The sequence below is a fragment of the Haliaeetus albicilla genome, chromosome 5 (assembly GCF_947461875.1).
Source record: "Haliaeetus albicilla chromosome 5, bHalAlb1.1, whole genome shotgun sequence".
Lineage (NCBI taxonomy): Eukaryota > Metazoa > Chordata > Aves > Accipitriformes > Accipitridae > Haliaeetus > Haliaeetus albicilla.
The window spans coordinates 37,141,375-37,160,252 of NC_091487.1; the positions used below are offsets into that span (position 1 = coordinate 37,141,375).

At 37.3% G+C, this 18,878-nt stretch overlaps 1 protein-coding gene across 11 annotated transcripts in view; it reads left to right on the forward strand.

Moving 5' to 3' along the window:
* GPHN (gephyrin) overlaps nucleotides 1-18,878 on the forward strand; it is a 312,924-nt gene that overhangs the window by 77,955 nt on the left and 216,091 nt on the right. For all 11 annotated transcript variants that reach the window (XM_069784153.1, XM_069784156.1, XM_069784161.1 and 8 more), the window contains exon 2: nucleotides 14,934-15,012. In XM_069784153.1, coding sequence (XP_069640254.1) covers nucleotides 14,934-15,012 — 79 coding nt within the window. The remainder of the gene's footprint in view (nucleotides 1-14,933; nucleotides 15,013-18,878) is intronic.

The following is an 18,878-nucleotide window of genomic DNA, read 5'->3' on the forward strand; positions in this document are numbered from 1 at the left end:
ATACATATCATTGATATGTATGTATGTAATATAAATTTAAAGAAAAAAGTATAGAATACAAAGGTCTTTCTTTGGAAAAGTCAGTATTTTGTGGAAAAACTTAAATTAGGACTTACTTATAAATGTGAGTTGTAATCACTATTTTAGGATTTCTGCAGTCAACAGTACCCAAAAAAAAAATTTCCCCAATGATGATAAGTATTAATTGTCACTAGATGAATCAGAGGAGAATGAGAGTAATTTGCAAAAATTCAGCACAATTGATTCACAGTATCTGTTACGATTTCTTGATATACTTCTGTAAATACACAGAAGTCAATAGTGGAATTCAGGAAAACAACATACCAAATGTGCATACCATGCATACCTATAAATTTTAAGACTTTTTTTTTTTGAGTACCCATTGAAGGAGAGAAATTCCATAATGAATTAGTAAATTGTGTGATGCATTCCATTTCCCATCCACTCAACAGCCCATTTAAAAGTGAATTTATTAATATTGCAGATCTTGGAATACACTGTAAAAAAAAAAAAAAAAAAAAAAGGAAAAAAGTTGGGCGGAGACACCAAACTTTTCAATGGCATATACCATTTGCATCTATTTTTGTTGTTGGCCATTTGTGAACTATGAGGATCACTAATGGTGTGGTTAATAATAACAATAATAATAACAACAACCACCACAATAATCCTATCATTCTCTTCCTCAGTGTTGATCAAGCATGGAGAACTCAGAGCAAATAAGGGAAACCAGTACACATATATGACTTGGAGTTTCAGGAGGGCCACAAAAACATTATATTCTTGATAGGGGTATAAGAGTGGCAAGAAATGAGTTCAGACTATGGATCATAACCTATTTAGCCTCCTACCTGAGGCAGTCACACACATACACAGCCTGAGACTGTATGTCAGAGCCTATAGTGCCAAGTGCCATGGCATGCCAGCAGGCAGAGATACCAAACCCGGTGAGTCAGGCAGGAGGGGTCTGCAATTGCCAAGGGAGTACTGTCTCTGTGGGCTCTGTCAACAGGAACCTCTCAATGTTCTTCTGCTGCTCTTGACTCATTTCCAGGACTGTTGCCTTGGCTGGGTGCGTAGGGCAGAAGCTAGTGAGGGAGAACCCTTGGCAGGATGCTCTGCGTTGCCGTGTTACAAATGTGGTAACTGCTGCGTTTCTTGTGAGCTGCAAGAAATTTAAATGGAGAGGAGCAAGTGTTCATATGGGGTGTCATTCTCCTACAGTTGCCAGAGTGTCTTGGTATGGTCCTGACAGCTGATTGATTGATTTGATTCATTGCCTGCATAAGCAAACATATGAGAGGTGGCAGGCTGTGTAAGTTTTAAAGACTTCTCCCGTTTTGTTGTTTGCTGTAGGCTTAGAGTTAAATATTGTTAAAGATTTGGAATCAGCCAAGAGAGGGAACTAATAGTTAAGAGTAAGCAGTCAAATATCAGCATGACAAGATTACCACCAGAGGATATAATTTTTTTTCTGTCCAGGGGAAAAGAAAGATGTTGTGTTTATTCATATTACACAAACAGGGATAGCAGTAAGATGACAACATTTGTACTTTGCAAAGGTGTTTAGGAACAGAAATGACTGTGAGTCCCTGAAAGACGAAGTACGTTAGGTTAATGAGCAGCATCATTACGACAAAAGTCATGTTTAGGTAGCTAAAACAGGAGAAATAATCTAGGCTACTTACCACATCAGTAATTCTAATTTCATTTTAACTAATAAGGAATGTAGTTTTGAGCATGGCTAAAATACAGTAGCTCAAAAAGAATACAGTACAGATAGGAAGTTAGGAGTGAACATGCTTAAATGCACAGAGGAACATTCACGGGAGGAAATGCTGGACTAGAGCTCTCTGGGCTCTTGTCAGAAGGGGGTTGCATTAGGGCTAGAAAGCACTCCTATTTACTGTCTCACACGTTGGGCTGAAGACCTACAATTAAAGTAAGCAAATTTTAAACTAATACTTTTTATGCAATTCATGATTTGTCAGCTAAAATTGTTGTTTTAAAATATCTGATTGTAAGAGCATAGCAAGAGTCCAGAAAGGGAACGGAGAGTAAACTGAAATAACCCTTGTATTTTCACCCTGTAATCAGAACCTAAAATTGAGGACTGGCAATCAAGACTCCATAGTCTGAATGTTGCAACTCATTAAGGAAACATAAACAAAGGTACACAACTGTAAAGCTTACTCCTGTTATAATTTCTTAGCATGTTTTTAGTCTCCGTATTTTTATTTTCTGTATGTCAGGTTTGGTGGAGCATATGTTTCAAGTGGTATGTGAAGCATGATTTCTAGTACTCTGGCATAATTTCAGGTTGTAATTTTAATAATTAGTTGAATGAGTGAGTGATGGGCGGTAAAGCTATAAACACTTAGCTTTAACTAATTTTCAGGCTTCTGAGCTCACTGAGATAATTGGCTCAGTTCCAACTATTTCAAGCTTTTTCAGGATCCTCCCAGTTGGAAGAAATGACAAGAGACATTGGTTCACATATTCGAAGTTTATTCATAACCATTAGGAACAGACACATGGAAACAAACAAATAATGGGATGAAAGAGTCAATGTCAGTTCTAGGAACCAGCTCACTGAAAAACAGTCAGCTCCAGAGCTGTATAGACTAGGCACAGTTTATACGTATAATGTTAGAGTAAACAAAACATTGGCAAAAAGTCAAAAATCTTTTATTTTCTTTGAGTTAGAGATAGGGAGTAAGGAATAAATCTTTGTTTCTTTTAGAGTTCTTTGTTTCATAAAATATAGACTTTCTGGTGAGATATCCTCTTGTCCCATGGCACCTGAGTGGAACTTGCCCCGCTGAGATCTTCACCACTGCCACCAGCAGAGACATAAGTGAAGTAACTATAAACTACATTGAAAATCCTGGTTTTTAGAACCTGTGCTTTCCTCTGTAGGATTTGATATCAGCAGTTGTTCAGGGGTGAACGTAGCTGGATCTCTTACCTGTTCCATAATGGCAGCTCAGTGTTCTGGAAAGACCTGTGGTACATTTCCAGATCATTGTCAAGAAAAACAGCTTCCCACCGCTTGTGTTATTTGCAGAACCCTGGGAAGCCAGCAAAAATCTGAAAACGGCATGACTAGATCAGCTTTGTGTGAATGTGACTATATTTCTTACAAGAGCTTGAGGGTACTTTAGATGCCTTTATGCGGCTGGAAATCTGAGCTAATAAACCCTGCCGTGGCTGAGTTGGCACCATGTAAAGTTAGCTTAGGTGTATGTCTTGGTGTTTCCCGACTTAAGCTTATATAGTGGCATTAGAGTGTATAAAGTCAGTGAAGGTTGATCAGCATTTAATATATGTGCCTCAGTGCTAGTCCTGCTGTATCCAAGCTGGCACTGGTGGTGCTAATGTGGTGTCTCTGCCATATAGTCTAGATTTAGCAGGGTTCATCAGTTCAAACTGAGCTATTGCCAATTAAATAAGTCCATGTGCATGGACTTATACAAGTCCTTTATATATAAGGACTTATTTATAAGACCTACCAGAATCAGTATGCGATAGCTTGGCTTGAACCCAGTGAACCGAAATGGACTGTGTCATCTGGTGTGTTACACTGCATGCTCAGCAATACCTGTCTGCCAGGGTTTTTTCCTCCATTATTTGAGGTATTCTTTTACTTTTGATAATGGAAAGTTGGCTGTAAAAAAAAAAAAAAAAACCAACAAAAAAACCCCAACAAACTATATGGTGGTAGTTGTTTTTTAAACAAGCCATAGGGTTTATCTTAATGCACTTTGTTTTTCTTGACCACTTCTGCTATTGTTTTTATTTGTTTTTTCTAGTTAGAGCTGAAAATTTCTCCTTAAAGTGTTTCTGTTTCAAAACAGTGTATTTTGCACTACCACTTGTTTTAAGGAGGCTTGAGAGTACTAGTACAGAAAAAGATATCTAAAGAAAACACTTATGTTTTGGACAAAGAGGAATTGTCCCATTTTTAAGGTTCATTGCAGGCACTTTTGACAATACTGTTTTTCCCACTTCCATAAAGAATTTTGCCATAAAATATCAAGAAGTCACATTCAGTGAATTGAAATTTGTAAATATATGGATATCATTACTTCATAAAAACTGGATTTGGGGAAAAGTAGTTAATGTAAAATACTGTTTAGATGGTAATGTATTTATACTAAATATATGAGTATTTTTATTAAATTTTATTTTCACTCATGTCCTCATTTTACATTATTAAATTATACTGATTTGTTTAAAGATTTAATCTTATAATGATTAAAGAGAATAGTTTAAAGATTCCTTTGCGTGAATGGTCATCCTTATACCCAGTAAATTAGATAGCTACAACTGAATTTTAATCTTAACAGCTTTTCATCATCTCTGCTACCAGGAGAAAATAATGCCTTTTATAGCTCAGTATGTGCTTGTAAGCCCTCAGTTCAGAGCTTTGCATACAGAGCTGTGCTAAATAAATTGTTACTGTGTAATTGCTTACAGGAGACTTTTCTATCAGTATGTGCTTGTAAGCCCTCAGTTCAGAGCTTTGCATACAGAGCTGTGCTAAATAAATTGTTACTGTGTAATTGCTTACAGGAGACTTTTCTGTCCCAGGTGATTTGTTAGGCATGCAAACCAAAAGGGGCAGGTACACCAGACTGGGCCCATATGCTGATAGTTGTGGTTTAACTCCAGCCGGCAACTAAGCACCACACAGCTGCTCACTCACTGCTCCCTGTCATGACCCAGACTGGACAGACCAGGGAGTCCTGTTTAATTCGAAATTCCCTCGGGCTAAATTAAGGTGAAAGGACACCAAACGATCAGTTAAAGATTTTATTCATGACAAAAGCAAACTGAACTGGGGAGGTGTGGTAGTAGGTGACAAGGTTTCTCACAACAGTTATTGGCATAAGACTACTTCTGTAAACCATGTAACCATATACATGGATTCAGGGAATAAGGAGATCCCTCCCGTTGAGTCACAAGGTTCAGAGCAGACCCCCTTGCTTTCCAGACTCTTCCTCAGAGAGGAGCCTAGGGGTGGCTGGATCCACTCCTAGTCCCAGACTTGGTCAATGGTTTATGTCTAAAGGGATGAGGTGTAGGGATTGTGGAAAAGTAAGGAGAAAGAGGCAACAAGACAGAAGGAGAAAAAGGAAGAGAGAAAGATCTCACCAGTCCCGGGTCCAGCGATGGTCCAGTAAGCCGAGGGGTCCAGTTCTGGTGGGCTTGCACCCCTGGGGCTTCAGTTTGTGCCCTTTTATCATCCTTGCCCCTCCTTCAGGTGGGCACTCGAACTTACTAGGCCAATTGAAGTGTCATGAGTGGTTTGTGAGCCTTTGGGACTTGGAGGTGGTTTCGGGAGTAACTTCCCCTTCCCTGCAGACCCGACTATCCTTTGATCTTTGTATCAGAACAGGGAACTATGCACTCTCCTGATGGGTGCTCAGTGGCTGCTTTTCCCCTTGGTTCCTCCCTGGGCAGGGTTCATTGTTATGCAGAGTGTTGTTATGCAGAGTTCCTCTTTAAGCAGAACTTGCCCCACCACAATGTTTGAGACATTAACTCCTTCAGTCTCTGACACCCCACCACCCAGTAGGATGGGAGACAGAATTGGGGAAAAAAAAAGTAAAACTTGTGGGTTGAGATAAGAACAGTTTAATAGAACAGAAAGGAAGAAATTAATAATGATAATAACAATAAAATGACAGTAATAATAAAAGGATTGGAATATACAAAACAAGTGATGCACAATCCAGTTACTCACCAACCAATACCCAGTTAGTTCTCAAGCAGTGATCCGCCGCACAGGCCAACTCCCGCCAGTTTACATACTGGGCATGATGTCACATGGTATGGAATACCCCTTTGGCCAATTTAGGTCAGCTGTCCTGGCTGTGTCCCCTCCCAGCTTCTTGTGCCCCTCCAACCTTCTTGCTGGCTGGGCACGAGAAGCTGAAAAATCCTTGACTTAGTGTAGTCTAAACACTACTTAGCAACAACTGAAAACATCAGTGTGTTATCTACATTCTTCTCATATTGAACCGAAAACATAACACTATACCAACTACTCAAAAGAAAATTAACTCTATCCCAGCTGAAACCAGGACACTAACTTTGTAAAGGAGGGAATGTCTTTTTCTTCAAGTCCTTGTCTATAGTGGAGTTGTCGGCACTCCATGTTTATGTCCTGGTTTATGTGCTAACTGGCATTATTTTTCTATGATTGCACCTTCAGGCTTTGAAATCTTACAGCTGTGTATGATTTAACACTCTTCATTCAGGCTGGAGTTGCGCTTGGTTGTCATTGGGATTTCTGCAGTGTTACTAGCTCGTTAACACATTTAGTATTGTCAGCTCTGCTTCCTCCTCATTTCTGTTAATCTCGGTTTGTGTCACTCCCCTGGTCTGGTACTGTGGATGAGCTTTATTTGCTTTCACCTGAACTCAGAAGATGAACCCAAAATACTCAGTAAGGCATCTGGTTTTGTGGTCTGATCCTGGATCTCCTCCAGCTCCATGCCTTGTCTTTGTGTTACCCTTGCCTCTTCCTGTAATCTAAAATTCATACTGTCCTTCCTTGGAAGTCCCATAGTGCGTGGTTGTAGGTCTGGATTCAGCGAAGGCATCTTCTCAAACCATAGATGCAATGACCAGGGGAATTCTCAAGTTTGGAGTTGTCGCCTTCTGCTATGATACAGTTTTAGGTATTTCAGGTGCTGGACAATGACATGGGTAACACCAAATGAAGTAGGCGTGGGTTTTTTTTTTTCCTGCCATTTTTTACTATGTGTTTTTGAGGTGGTTTCTTTTAACAGAGTTTGCAGACTATGTTGAACTGTGCAGAAAATACAAGTTCCTTGAGGATGACAAGTTACCTGATTTCTGGTGTCTGGGGCTGTATGAGACATGAGCAGAAGGAAGACAGGACACTGAGGCCCTGGGGCCTGTGGGTTCGTCCTGGAGGATTATCTAAGTACCAGCAGGTCTGTATGCATTTAGCTGTGCAGCAATACAAAGAGGGGTGTTGCTGCGTGCCATAATATGAAGTGTGGTTTCTTAAATCCTGTCATTAATTGATCATGCAAACCTAGGCTCACAGATCCATAATAAGACATTTGTGTTTTGGAGACAGAGGAAATAGACAGGTGACTGGAGTGGTTTATATGAGAAATGCAGTGTTTATAGATTGAATGTGTCATTAGGAAAATGTAGTATAGTTTTTCTCATGATGCTTGTGTTTCTTAATCAAGCTGGCAGATAAGATGTGAAATGTGTTAGCATCTAGCATAGGCATAGTTTGTCATATTTAAAAGTGTATCTAGCTGAGATTGATTGTAGACTTTGTGTAGATTGCAACCAAGAATCTGTGTAAACTGTTAAACTGGGCCTACATAAGATGCTGTGAATTGTTTCAGATGTTGTTAGCTAAGAAACTAAACATATTTTTTTCCTGAACTAAATAAAATACCAGAAAACTAAAATTAGGGATAAGAATATTATTTTTTTTAGAGTAATGGAAAATACTCTCAGACATCTCCTAAAGAAATAAGCAAAGCTGAAAATCAAAACCTCTTTGTAAAGACTGCCCTTTAAAGGAGTGGTTCTCGGCATCTGCTGTAAGTACAGCTGTTCTAACCTGTGATAGAACTAATAATTTCAGAGAATTCTAAAAGGAGGTATTACTCTTCAAAAGTACTTAGCTTTTTTGTTGTTGTTGTTTTAAGTCTTCTCTTCCCTTCTCTTATATATGCTTATATGCTTATCTTCTTCTATCCTTTTCCTTCCCATCCTAGAATTTTTTATGGTTTTACAGTGAAAGGAGGTGCAACAAAAACTTCTTATTGAAAATACTTGTTGGGGAAAAAAATCCAAACCACAAACTTTATTTCTAATGAAAAGTAACAAGACTCCAAAGGAAACAATTCCATCAAGCATTTAGTATTCGTAGCTTCAAGGAATTTAATTCTTTTGTCAGGTACAAACAATTAGAAGTGTTGATAATGCTACATCTCCAAAGATTTGAATGTCTTTAATGACTTCGTGTTTTTTTTCTGAAGTTCACCTGATCACTGCAGTGATCACACTTACAGTGTGACTGAGTTGAAATTCAAGCTTGTTAGAATATTAGATTAAAACCCAGTACAGAATTTGTAGCCTAAGGCCACACGAATACTGTAAAATTTAAATGATAAATCATTTGAAAGAGGCATAACCCACTAGACTAATGGATACACAGAAAAAGTGGCTTATTTAATTGCTGTTAGAAAATGTGAGAAACCTTGGGGGGGGTTTAGAAGTTCATAGCCTTCAGAGAAGCTCTAACATAAATTTTACAGCATTAGCAACTGTGGCACAGAAGGCCTCCTGTGTTCAAGAACAATTCCTGTGTCAGTCTATTCCTAAATCTGTCGAGAACCAGTCTGTGCACTTTCCTTGCCCTCACTGTTCTTAGAGAAAGATTACTTGTCAGGTTTCGCCCCTCTAGCTCTTGGAAAATTTGCTATTTCTTACGATTTTTCTCACAGTTCTTTTTTCTTGTGCAACACTATTTGTTATCTCTGCTCCCTCTGAATTTTGTTTTGCTGGTGTATTTATATAAACACACCAGCAGCAACCATCTAATGCTTTCATTTTGCTAAGCTAATCAAGAAAGCTCTTTTTAATCTTTGAGAGGTCTTACTTTTCTTTATCATTGCAGTAGCCCTCCTTTGCATCTGGCTTACAGGTGGCATTACTCCTTCCATTCAAATGTCAAACTTGTATTCTGGTTTCTGATCACACCATTTTCCAGTAGGTCACCTGAACCTTTCTCTTCTCCTGTTTTTCCAGTAGATTAACTCCTTTTTTATAGTAGTACTTTTTTGTCAGTCTTTGAGGATACCATGATGGCGCTTTGTAGCACTTCGTTTGAAAGGAGAGGGAGAGAAGACTTGCTCTGCTCTGAGATCCAGTGAAGGACAGTTTGAAGAGCTTGCTATGGGATGTTCATGAAGGTGGATGTTAAATTTTGTTGTCTTGAAAAAACATACTTAGAACTTCCCTATATTTTGGTATATGACAAAAACTGTGAAAAACAAAGCAGATGACAGAAACATTTATCGGGTGTGAGAGGCAGATGTATACAGGGAGTCAAACTAATCACTGCAGTCTTGTCTTTGCGGTTGATAGGTTGTCTGCTGTATCAAACTTTACCTGGTCGGAGAAAATAGGGACAAATACATTGTACTGGTGGTTACTGATGTGGCAGAGAAAGCACAAGAATGCTCTTGCTGGGTGTGTGAGAAAGAGGCTACTTACTGGATTTTGGTGAATTGAAATAACCAGAATAAAATACATGTGTCCTTGCTCTTTTCTGCCCAGAACTTGTATTTGGGGCTGAATTATAATACATGAATTGAAACTATAGCTAGTCTTGATACTATGACTAGCTCTGAATGCCCAATGAAAATAAATTTTATTAAGTAAGTTGAAGTTACTGGTTTGCCCTTTTATTTCAAATAGGTTAATCTCAACAGTGTGCTTTCTTTGATATGCAGGCTTCATCAATAGCTTGCAGAAGCAGCCTTTGTCTTCCTTTGTTTTTCTATCAGATTTTCACATTACTTCTTAAAATAAAAATTTCCACCAGTGGATACATTCTGTAACTTGTTCCAAACTGTTGCACCTCAGTCTTTGTATTTCTGATTACAAAGTTTTCAAAGATAAAAGGGAAAATGAGCTCAAACAGTGATGTGATCAGGACCTTCTCAGCTACTTTCACCTGTCTGGAACTCTTGCTGTTCATGATACGTTCTTTGACAGTAGAAATTAAGTGGTTATGTAAATGGAAAGGATACAACAACTGACTTAAAAAGGCCCTGCTTATTTTTTGAATGCAATTCTTTGTTCTCATGGGATAAAAAAAATCATTTGCATCTGTACTTGTATGAAAATTATTAACCATCTCTGATACTGCATATCCTGTACAACTTAATTTCAGCAGCACAACGTTTTGAACTTGTTAGTCTTATTTTTCAATAATTTAAAGAGTTTTATACTTTAAAAAGAAAAACTACAATCCATATAGAAGAGAGACTCTTTTCTTCATGTGGCTATTTCAGCTCTTTTAATGCTCCATTTAAATAAAATGTTTTGTTACCTTTTTTTGCATAGCACTCAGGTCAGAATATGAGAACCTGTGGAGGGGATGGTATGTTTTCTGTTGCCTGACCCTGCTCACACCTAAGCAAATCTTTGAGTGCTGTTTGTGTGCTGTAAATACCACTGTACTTTAACTCAATTTTTAAAATTGTTTCCACTGTGACATGTTTGCCCAGATACTGCACAACCTATTAGTAACTATGTTAAGGTGCTGCAACTACTTTTGTTGTTACATAGTTGTGGGTTAAAACTGAGAGTGTTGCCGTTTTATGATTTCATTCTCTTATGTCCATTTTTAGCAGAATGAAGTTTAAAATAGGAAGGAAACTTGAAATTTGATGTGCATCAATGCCTTGCAATTTTGAAAATGGTTTTTAGATTATCTGCCTTGGAAAAACAAGGCTTACATGTTTAAAAGATAGACAATGTCATCCTTCAGTCTTTTTATTGGTCTTCCAGGTCTCCGCTTTTAAACTGTTTAAAAAAGTGTTAACAGGATAATAGAAAACTAACTGCAATGTAACAAAAAGAGAATTTTTAAGGGTACAGTTATCTATAAATTAAGTGAAAATTAGCAGCCAGGGAAAGAGGACACTCAGATTATTACTCCCACTGAGGAGAAGGCGGATAGGTATTGGCTGGTGCTTTCACATGCATGGCTTTGTATTAGCTTTAGCTCTCTTCTTTGTGTGGGTATCAAAGGGAATCTGGATTTATTATGGTGATAGCGAATGGCATTTAGATCACAGGTTTTTAGGAAACCAGCCTGCATTATTTCTGCTACTCACAGACAACATATTTTTCTAGCAGTTATAAGCACTTGCAATTTGCATGCAGACTAGTACTTCTTTTTATTCTGTAAATACGTCGAGAGATTTGTGTACAGATATGCAAATAGTGTAAGTGCTCTTATAATTAATTTGCTGTCTTCTGTAATAGATCTTGTGAAGGTGCTACAAAATTTCTGTAATATGCCATCTGTCTTATGTATGTTTTCTGGTTGACACACAGTCACTTGAAAAATATGGCAGTGGCAGATAAAAGAGGCAGGATATTTATCTCTGATGTTACTGTTTATGGGACCTGCAAAATGCCTTAAAACCATTTTAATAGTAAGAGAATCAATCTTTACATTCTGGTACTATCCCATTCCTTTGCCTTCTTTAAAGTATGCCTATAGGACAGGAATTCTATGTCTGCAGGAGAACAGTCTTTTAAAGAGAGATGTTTTGAGGTCTGAGAAAAAATTCTATTGCCTTCTTATATCCTAAAACCTAAGTTTCCTTAGCAGTGTTTGTTAGGTCTTTAAGTCAACAATATGTACAATTACAATAGGTAAAAGTGGCTGCTTGCAGTGTGTATAAGGTTGGGCCTATAAAAACAAAATACTTGAATCCTGCTACATTTGCATGCAGTGCATGGAACAGAACCACCTGAATCTGAAATGAGACTTCTGAATAATGCTTTACCGCAAGCAAAACCAGACTAGAATACAATGCTGTGCCAGACCAGTACTTTCCAGAACATACCAAGTGTATTAAATATTTTTTGTATTTATCAGCTGCTGAATGAAGCTGGTATAAAAAACTAAACATATAAATGATCCTATAAAAAGAGAAGTAAGGAAGAGAGATCTGCTATGGAATGTCTGCCAAAAATATTACAGACAGATGAAGAAGTCCTAAGAAAAAGATCTGAACTTAGGAGATGTTATCACTAAAAGACAAAAATGTAATAAATTGGTATCTTATATTTCAGTTCATACTGTTCAATGTTGTAGTAGGCCATGTATTTTCGAACCAAGTGCATCACAGTAATCAGTGACTGTCTTTCTGAGTGTAGCGGTTTTGTTGTCAAGATGGTTTTTATCAACAGGTAACCACCACTAATCTAAACGCAATTCTGAATTCTGAGAACCAAGAGGAAAATCTGGCAGGTAATAGTAGTTTTCTGGAATTGCATATTTTGATATTGGGGAGGTAAACATTTTTATTAATTTTCTTTACCAGACTATAGATAGCCCTTCATTTTTCGAGGATAATGATTGCATTTTTTTCTAAAGCATATGATATGAAAATGAGCATTAACAGTTGTAGAATTTGAAGTGCTTTGATCTAAAGAGGGCTTGTGTTTACTGGGAATACACTGGGATAAGAAGTTAAGTGACAGTTTTAAAGGGCTGTATTGTTTTCAAATTGTAGGATATTAAAAAAGGATAAAGTTCACAACAGATTATATGCTACCTCTACTTGAAGAAGATAATAGTTTACCTTCAGAGTTGAAGAACTTCTCATTTTGGAAATCAACAGGCTAATAATCCATTTTTCTTCCATGTGGTCTCATTTAAAGCTTTGTTAAAGAAAGCAAAGGAAAAAAAAATCACATGGACAGATTTAGAAGTTCACAAATGCCAAGTGGGAAAGCTTCACAACTGTTTTAAACTGGATGTTTGCACATTAGAGTGTGAAAGCCGATTTTAACCTTTTCATATGGAATTTTGTATGCTGTGTATTTGACAGGTGAGAACTGAATTCCCCCATTGGCTTGCCATCTCTGTTACTTCCTAGGCACAAGACTAGACAGGGGTCAGAAACAGAACATCAGTAATAGAAACCAGGAGCTGAAAATGGGACGAATGTTGGGTGCATTGGAGCTATTGCTAAAACCTCTTCACTTTTGATATATGTAACAGCTCACTTGGAAGTCAAACTGTTTAATGGATCTCTTCTTAGCGTGATGTTTTTCAGACTATGTGTTTCTGTGGTAGGAGTGGGTTCAGTCTATGCCTGTGATATTTGTGCCAATATTTAATTTCTTAAAAAACATTTCTAGTACCTTATAGACTGTCATTGTATGTACAATACTCCATGGAGCAAATGTGTTTTGGGGAGCTTTTTTTGTTGTGATTCTCCTTGTCTATAAGGAGTATATGTAGGGGGTGTAATACAGATCAGAGGCTCAGCCACTTGGTATATTTGTAGAGGGGAGCAGCTAACAATGCCATATCTCTCCATAAATGACACACTCAACACTGCTTAAAATACTAGCTTTTATAAACTTCTGGGGAGTTAAAAAGATAAAAATGAAATTTTGAAGCAAGACAATAAAATCCTGCATGGGGATTGTGTTCATACAGATGTCCTATGCAAAAATCTCCCTTGGTTGTGCTTTAAAGACAAGAAGTTAGGCATGGCCTTTATATATGTAGTACAATTTGTGTCTGTGGTGCAAAGTTGTCTTGTGCCTTTTCTTCCCTCAAACCTTAAAGCACCATTGATCATCCTGATCCTTCTGCCATACCATCAAACACAGTTTCACCCTATGTCCTGTTTAAAATAAATAGCTTGCATTTCAGTCAGAGTATACCATTTTTTAAAATACATGCAGTGTTGATTTACGGTTTTCTAAGCCATGAGAAATGTAGTACCTACTCTGACTGATTGCTTCCACCCCATGTTTATTGCAGAATATTTGTTTTGTTTCCTGGGCTGGAGTTGGCAAGGATGTGAGGGAGCGTGGCTGTGCTTGTATGCAGATCAGTAAAGTGCTAAAGTCTTCCTGTAAGAGGCCTTACTCCAGCCCATTCCACTGAACTACTTCCTCTCGCTGGAAGCTCTCCTATTGCTTTCAATGCTAGTAATTTAACTGGCAATTATAGTCAAATGTTAGTTTTCAGAAGTTTGATTTTGGTGCATATTAACTAAACTGTTGGAATTCTTGGTTGTTAAAACTGGGTTTGAAATTTTTCACATTTATCTGAGGCATCTATGTTTTCTCAATCTGACTAGAACAGGAACCTAGGAGGCGGCTTGCTTGCAAATTTGCAGCTTCCCAGTGTTCTGACTCTCATACAATCAAAGAAAAAAATGGGGAGACGAGGTTGCCATATCACAACCTCTGTGTCCTTCAGAAAGTTTGCTATAGTCAGAAATAACTGTAATTCCATTGAATTGATGCTGATCAGCATTTGTGCCGCTACTTTTTTTCCATCTCTCAAATTGACCGAGGTGTTGTTTAAGAGAAATGAGCCCGCTTGTGGGAATGGGGTACATGTGCTGAAAGAATTAACCAAGAAAATGGATTTGGAGTTTCAGGTTTAAATCACGTCGTCATCTTCCCCCTGTGTCCCCGTCCTCCCCACCCCCTTTTTTTTTTTTTTAATTTAATGTAGTGAAGAAAATGAAAGCACACTAATACTCTTAAACTTCTGTGAAATTTACTGTGTTGTAATTTCAATTATTATAGTAACTAGCTGCTTTACATGCACTTTATAAGTTAATTATAAGCTATTTGAATAAATTTTTGCTCTTAATTGCTTGTTTTGGATATTGTTCATATTAAACATCTTTGCTAACCCATGAACAACTGTGAACTTAAATATATAGCAACTCTTGCTGTTTCTCATTAGGTAAAGAATACCGACCGGTGCATGATTAAAGACACTACTGTTAAGCATATGGATATCTGTGTATACCTGTGCACCCAGTGTTTGTGTTGGAGACTTCTTGTAGCCACAGGTGGAGAAGTAGTAAGGACACCAGCTGAAACTGATTGTTTCTGTGTAATCTGTGATACAGTGTTTATCACTTTCCATTGAGTTATCTTTAAATTAGGTAAAACCTCACTGAAAATCGGAGTTTATATATGAATGTTCAAATTACACCCAACACCAAAAAGTGTTTCTAGTTAATCAAAAGAACTGCATTTTGTTCTTAAATTTCCACCTTTTTTTTTCTTTTCTCTGTTTTTGTTTTGTTTTGTTTTAATTTTATTTTTATTTTTTTTAGTGAGTGACAGTTGCTTCAGGAACCTTGCCGAGGATCGTAGTGGGATAAACCTTAAAGATCTGGTCCAAGACCCTTCTTTGTGAGTATCTGGCTCTTATTGCTAAGCAAAGAAAAGCTTCTTCATGATATCCTTGTGAGTAGTTTTGTAATTATATGAAGAACTAATATGATGAAGTACACTTAGTACTTCAGTGGTAATATGCTTGCCAAGTTGTTAGTCCTTTAATACAGGCAAATATTATTAAAACCACGTTGTTTTTTACGTACTTCTGTTTGTGAACTAATATCCAGTGAGCACATATGGTAAAGGGTACAAGAGTCATCAGAGGTAACAGATTGTGCATGCTCGTATTTCTATGGAGGAGTTGTATGCACATTGTCGCCCTTCTTTGTTTAAGGAGGAACTGCATATAAATTAGGAGATTACTGGTTAATTATGTTATTGCCAGTTATCTTAACATAGAATCTTTTTTCTTTGTATCTGATTTCAGTCAATTGATATTTACTTCTTCCTCTACTAGCTGTTTTAATTCAAGTGTGTGAGCAGATAATCTAATTTTTACTTCAGGGGGAGACTAGTGGTCTTCATCTCACTGTGGTCTTTTCCTCTAAAATAAAATTCAACCTCATGAGCTCTGAGCCAGACTTGAAATTGTATTAAACCTTTTTGTGTTTTTGTCTGGGTTGTTTTGGTTTTGTTTTGTTTTTTTTTTTTCCTCTTCAGTTAACTTTAGTACTAGCTGAAAATGTTCTCGCTAGTGTACACAAGTGTACCACTTGTTATGAGGGAAGGGAAAGGGGAAAAATTCACATCTTTTTAACATAAATGGTAGTGCATTCCACAGTGGGTCCTAACATGATGGGCCTTTACACTGGCAGAGCACATTTTTCAGTATTGGTTGAGAAGCAGTGAAAAATAAGGTATATTTGACATCTTATTTCAGTTACAGGGGATTTTTAGTAATGCAGCAGATGCAGAATTTATTTTGTCATGTTGATACCGCAAATGACACATGCATATTGTTGTGGTTTAACCCCAGCCAGCAACTAAGCACCATGCAGCCGCTTGCTCACTTACCCTTCCACCCAGTGGGATGGGAGAGAGAATCAGGGGAAAAAAAGTAAAACTTGTGGGTTGAGATAAGAACAGTTTAATAGAACAGAAAGGAAGAAAAAAACAGTTATAATAATAAAATGACAATAATAATAATAATAATAAATTGGAATATACAAAACAAGTGATGCACAATGCAGTTGCTCACCACTCACTAACCAATACCCAGTTAGTTCCCAAGCAGCAATTTCCATCCCCTCCCACTGCCAACTCCCACCATTTTACATACTGGGCATGATGTCACATGGTCTGGAATACCCCTTTGGCCAGTTTGGGTCAGCTGTCCTGGCTGTGTCCCCTCCCAGCTTCTTGTGCCCCTCCAGCCTTCTTGCTGGCTGGCCATGAGAAGCTGAAGAATCCTTGACTTAGTCTAAACACTACTTAGCAACAGCTGAAAACATTAGTGTGTTATCAACATTCTTCTCATATTGAACTGAAAACATTATACCTCTAGAAAGAAAATTAACTGTATCCCAGCTGAAACTAGGACATGTATATACATGCATTCTTGGGAAATTCTGACATTATGAAAATAATATTTGATAATTTATACTTCTGAAACAATAGAGATACACGGGATAAGTATAATTGTTGCTCTAGATTCACAGAATTAATGCAAATTTTTAATAATTACAATCTAAGCGTTGAAGTCAAGGCTATTTCAAAGGTTTAATTTTCAACAAAAATTTGCCTTTTGAGTGTTTGGGGTTTGTTTTTTTTCTTTTTGAGAATGTTATGTGGTTTTTTGAGCTTATGTGCTATACATAGTTTTGGTTTTGCACCTCTGGAGTTTACTTTCAGAAAGGTTGAATTCCCTTTCTTGTAGAATGATCATTTTACTTACTGTTTACCAAGTGATGAAATCTTCTACTTTCCTTCCCTGACCATAACTCACATGAAGAAGATTGTAATAAATTATTGTAATCTGCAAAATAAATGAAATGGATTTCTGTTGCTTGTAGCATAAGAAGCATAAGTGACTACAACATAGCCATTTTTATCACTTTGAGAGATTGAATAAAGTCTCAAAACATCTGTTAGGTCTCAAGGACTGTTTATGACACGTCTGTTGTATGACAGATTATACTGCAAGAAAAGTCTGCTTCTTCCTGCCTGACGATAGGAATATATAGACTGTTTTGTTTTCCAAATTGATATTCTTGCAGTTTTGCAGCTGAGTGCCTATTAAGAGTGCTTGCAAAATATGTAATAGTGTGAGTGAATCTCCAAAATGAAGAAACAGTCTAAGGCTATATTGTTCAGCCCAGCCTTTTGTAGGTGACTCATGGCGTCTGAATTCTTTATTATGCAAAGATAAATGCAAAGGACAGTGTGGAGCAGAAGCATGAAAGTGCCAGCCAAAGAGATGTTTTAACCTTTTTTGAAATAAGAGTAAAGTTTAATTAAAATCTCTAGAGTATTTGGCTAAGATTTTCACCTATAATGATACCTGAAATAGCAAAATAACATTTGATTCATCCTCTTACTGGTTTAATATTTATGGTTTAGGGTTTCTTTGGTGCTCATTCGCTCTGACTGTAGACAAACTGCCTTTCTTCTTTGTAATCTAATATCAGATAACATCAGATTTACATAAATTCTGATGCTTTCTCTACAAATGGCTATGTCACTTTAAAGGTTTGCAGTGCATTTGTAACATACGACACTAATAAAAGAGTTTAACAAGGAGAGTGCAAGAGATTTTAGGTTCATTAGCATATAAATAGATAATAAGTGTATACTTTTAACAGGATTTCACATTACTAGTAGATGATGGGTTTGCAGCAGAGGTAGAAATACAGTATAATACACTAAGAGGATAGTATAAAAAAATTAAGTGGTTTTAGAGTAGGATGGTTTGATACATCATGTAAAATGCATTTTGAATGGTGTCCATTTCTTGTGAGACTTCATACAATTTTCTAAGCTATTTTGGCAACTCCTTGTTGTTTGCCAGTCTTAGCTCCAAGACAACTTCTCTTTTGTTATTACAGAAGGCTTTTTCTGGAGGGCTGAAAGTGTGTCTTTACATTGAAATGAAACTCTGTAAAGACAGCATTGTAGGGTTTTTTGATTAGTGTCTGATTTATATCAAGTGTGCCTAATTGTCAGGGTAGTCGTTTTTTCCCCCGACTGATTTCCTAGCTAGAGCAGTCTGGACTCTGTAAACTTGATCTTCCTTCAGTTGTCTCATCATTAGTAATAACAGCTCTGCTGCTCAAATCAGGAGTTTGCTCATCTCTTTCCATTTGTATGTGTTTTACTCTGTCAATGAAAATAGAAGTGCTGCTTAAGAAAAAAACCAAGCATATCAAATAAACATAAAGTGAGGAGTTGCTGACTGGCTGTGGGAGAAGGAGGCATGCAACAACTTTACAATTAAATCTCATTTTGTAGTTAATTACAGAAAAGTTGAATTTGAACAAGAAGTTGATTAGAGGTTCAACTGAAAAGGTGGTTTGAGAATTAACTGCTATTCTTTATTCGTTGCCACTGATCATAGAATGGTTTGGGTTGGAAGAAACCTTTAAAGGTCATCTAGTCCAACCCTCCTGCAATGAGCAGGGACATCGACTAGATCAGGTTGCTCAGAGCCCCATGATGTCTCTACTGTATACAATGCCCAGTTTTGCATACAAAACTTAGAGGCGTGTAGGAGAACAGCAAGAGGAGAAGGTGGTTAGAAAGTGCAGTGTATGACAGGTGTTACTTAATTTAGAAAACAACGGTGGAAGAGAGGAAGTATGAGTTGCCTACAGTATATAAAAGATTATTAAAGGGATTGTTCTTTTTGGCTGATGAGAAAGAATTACTTCCATTTATAGCAGATG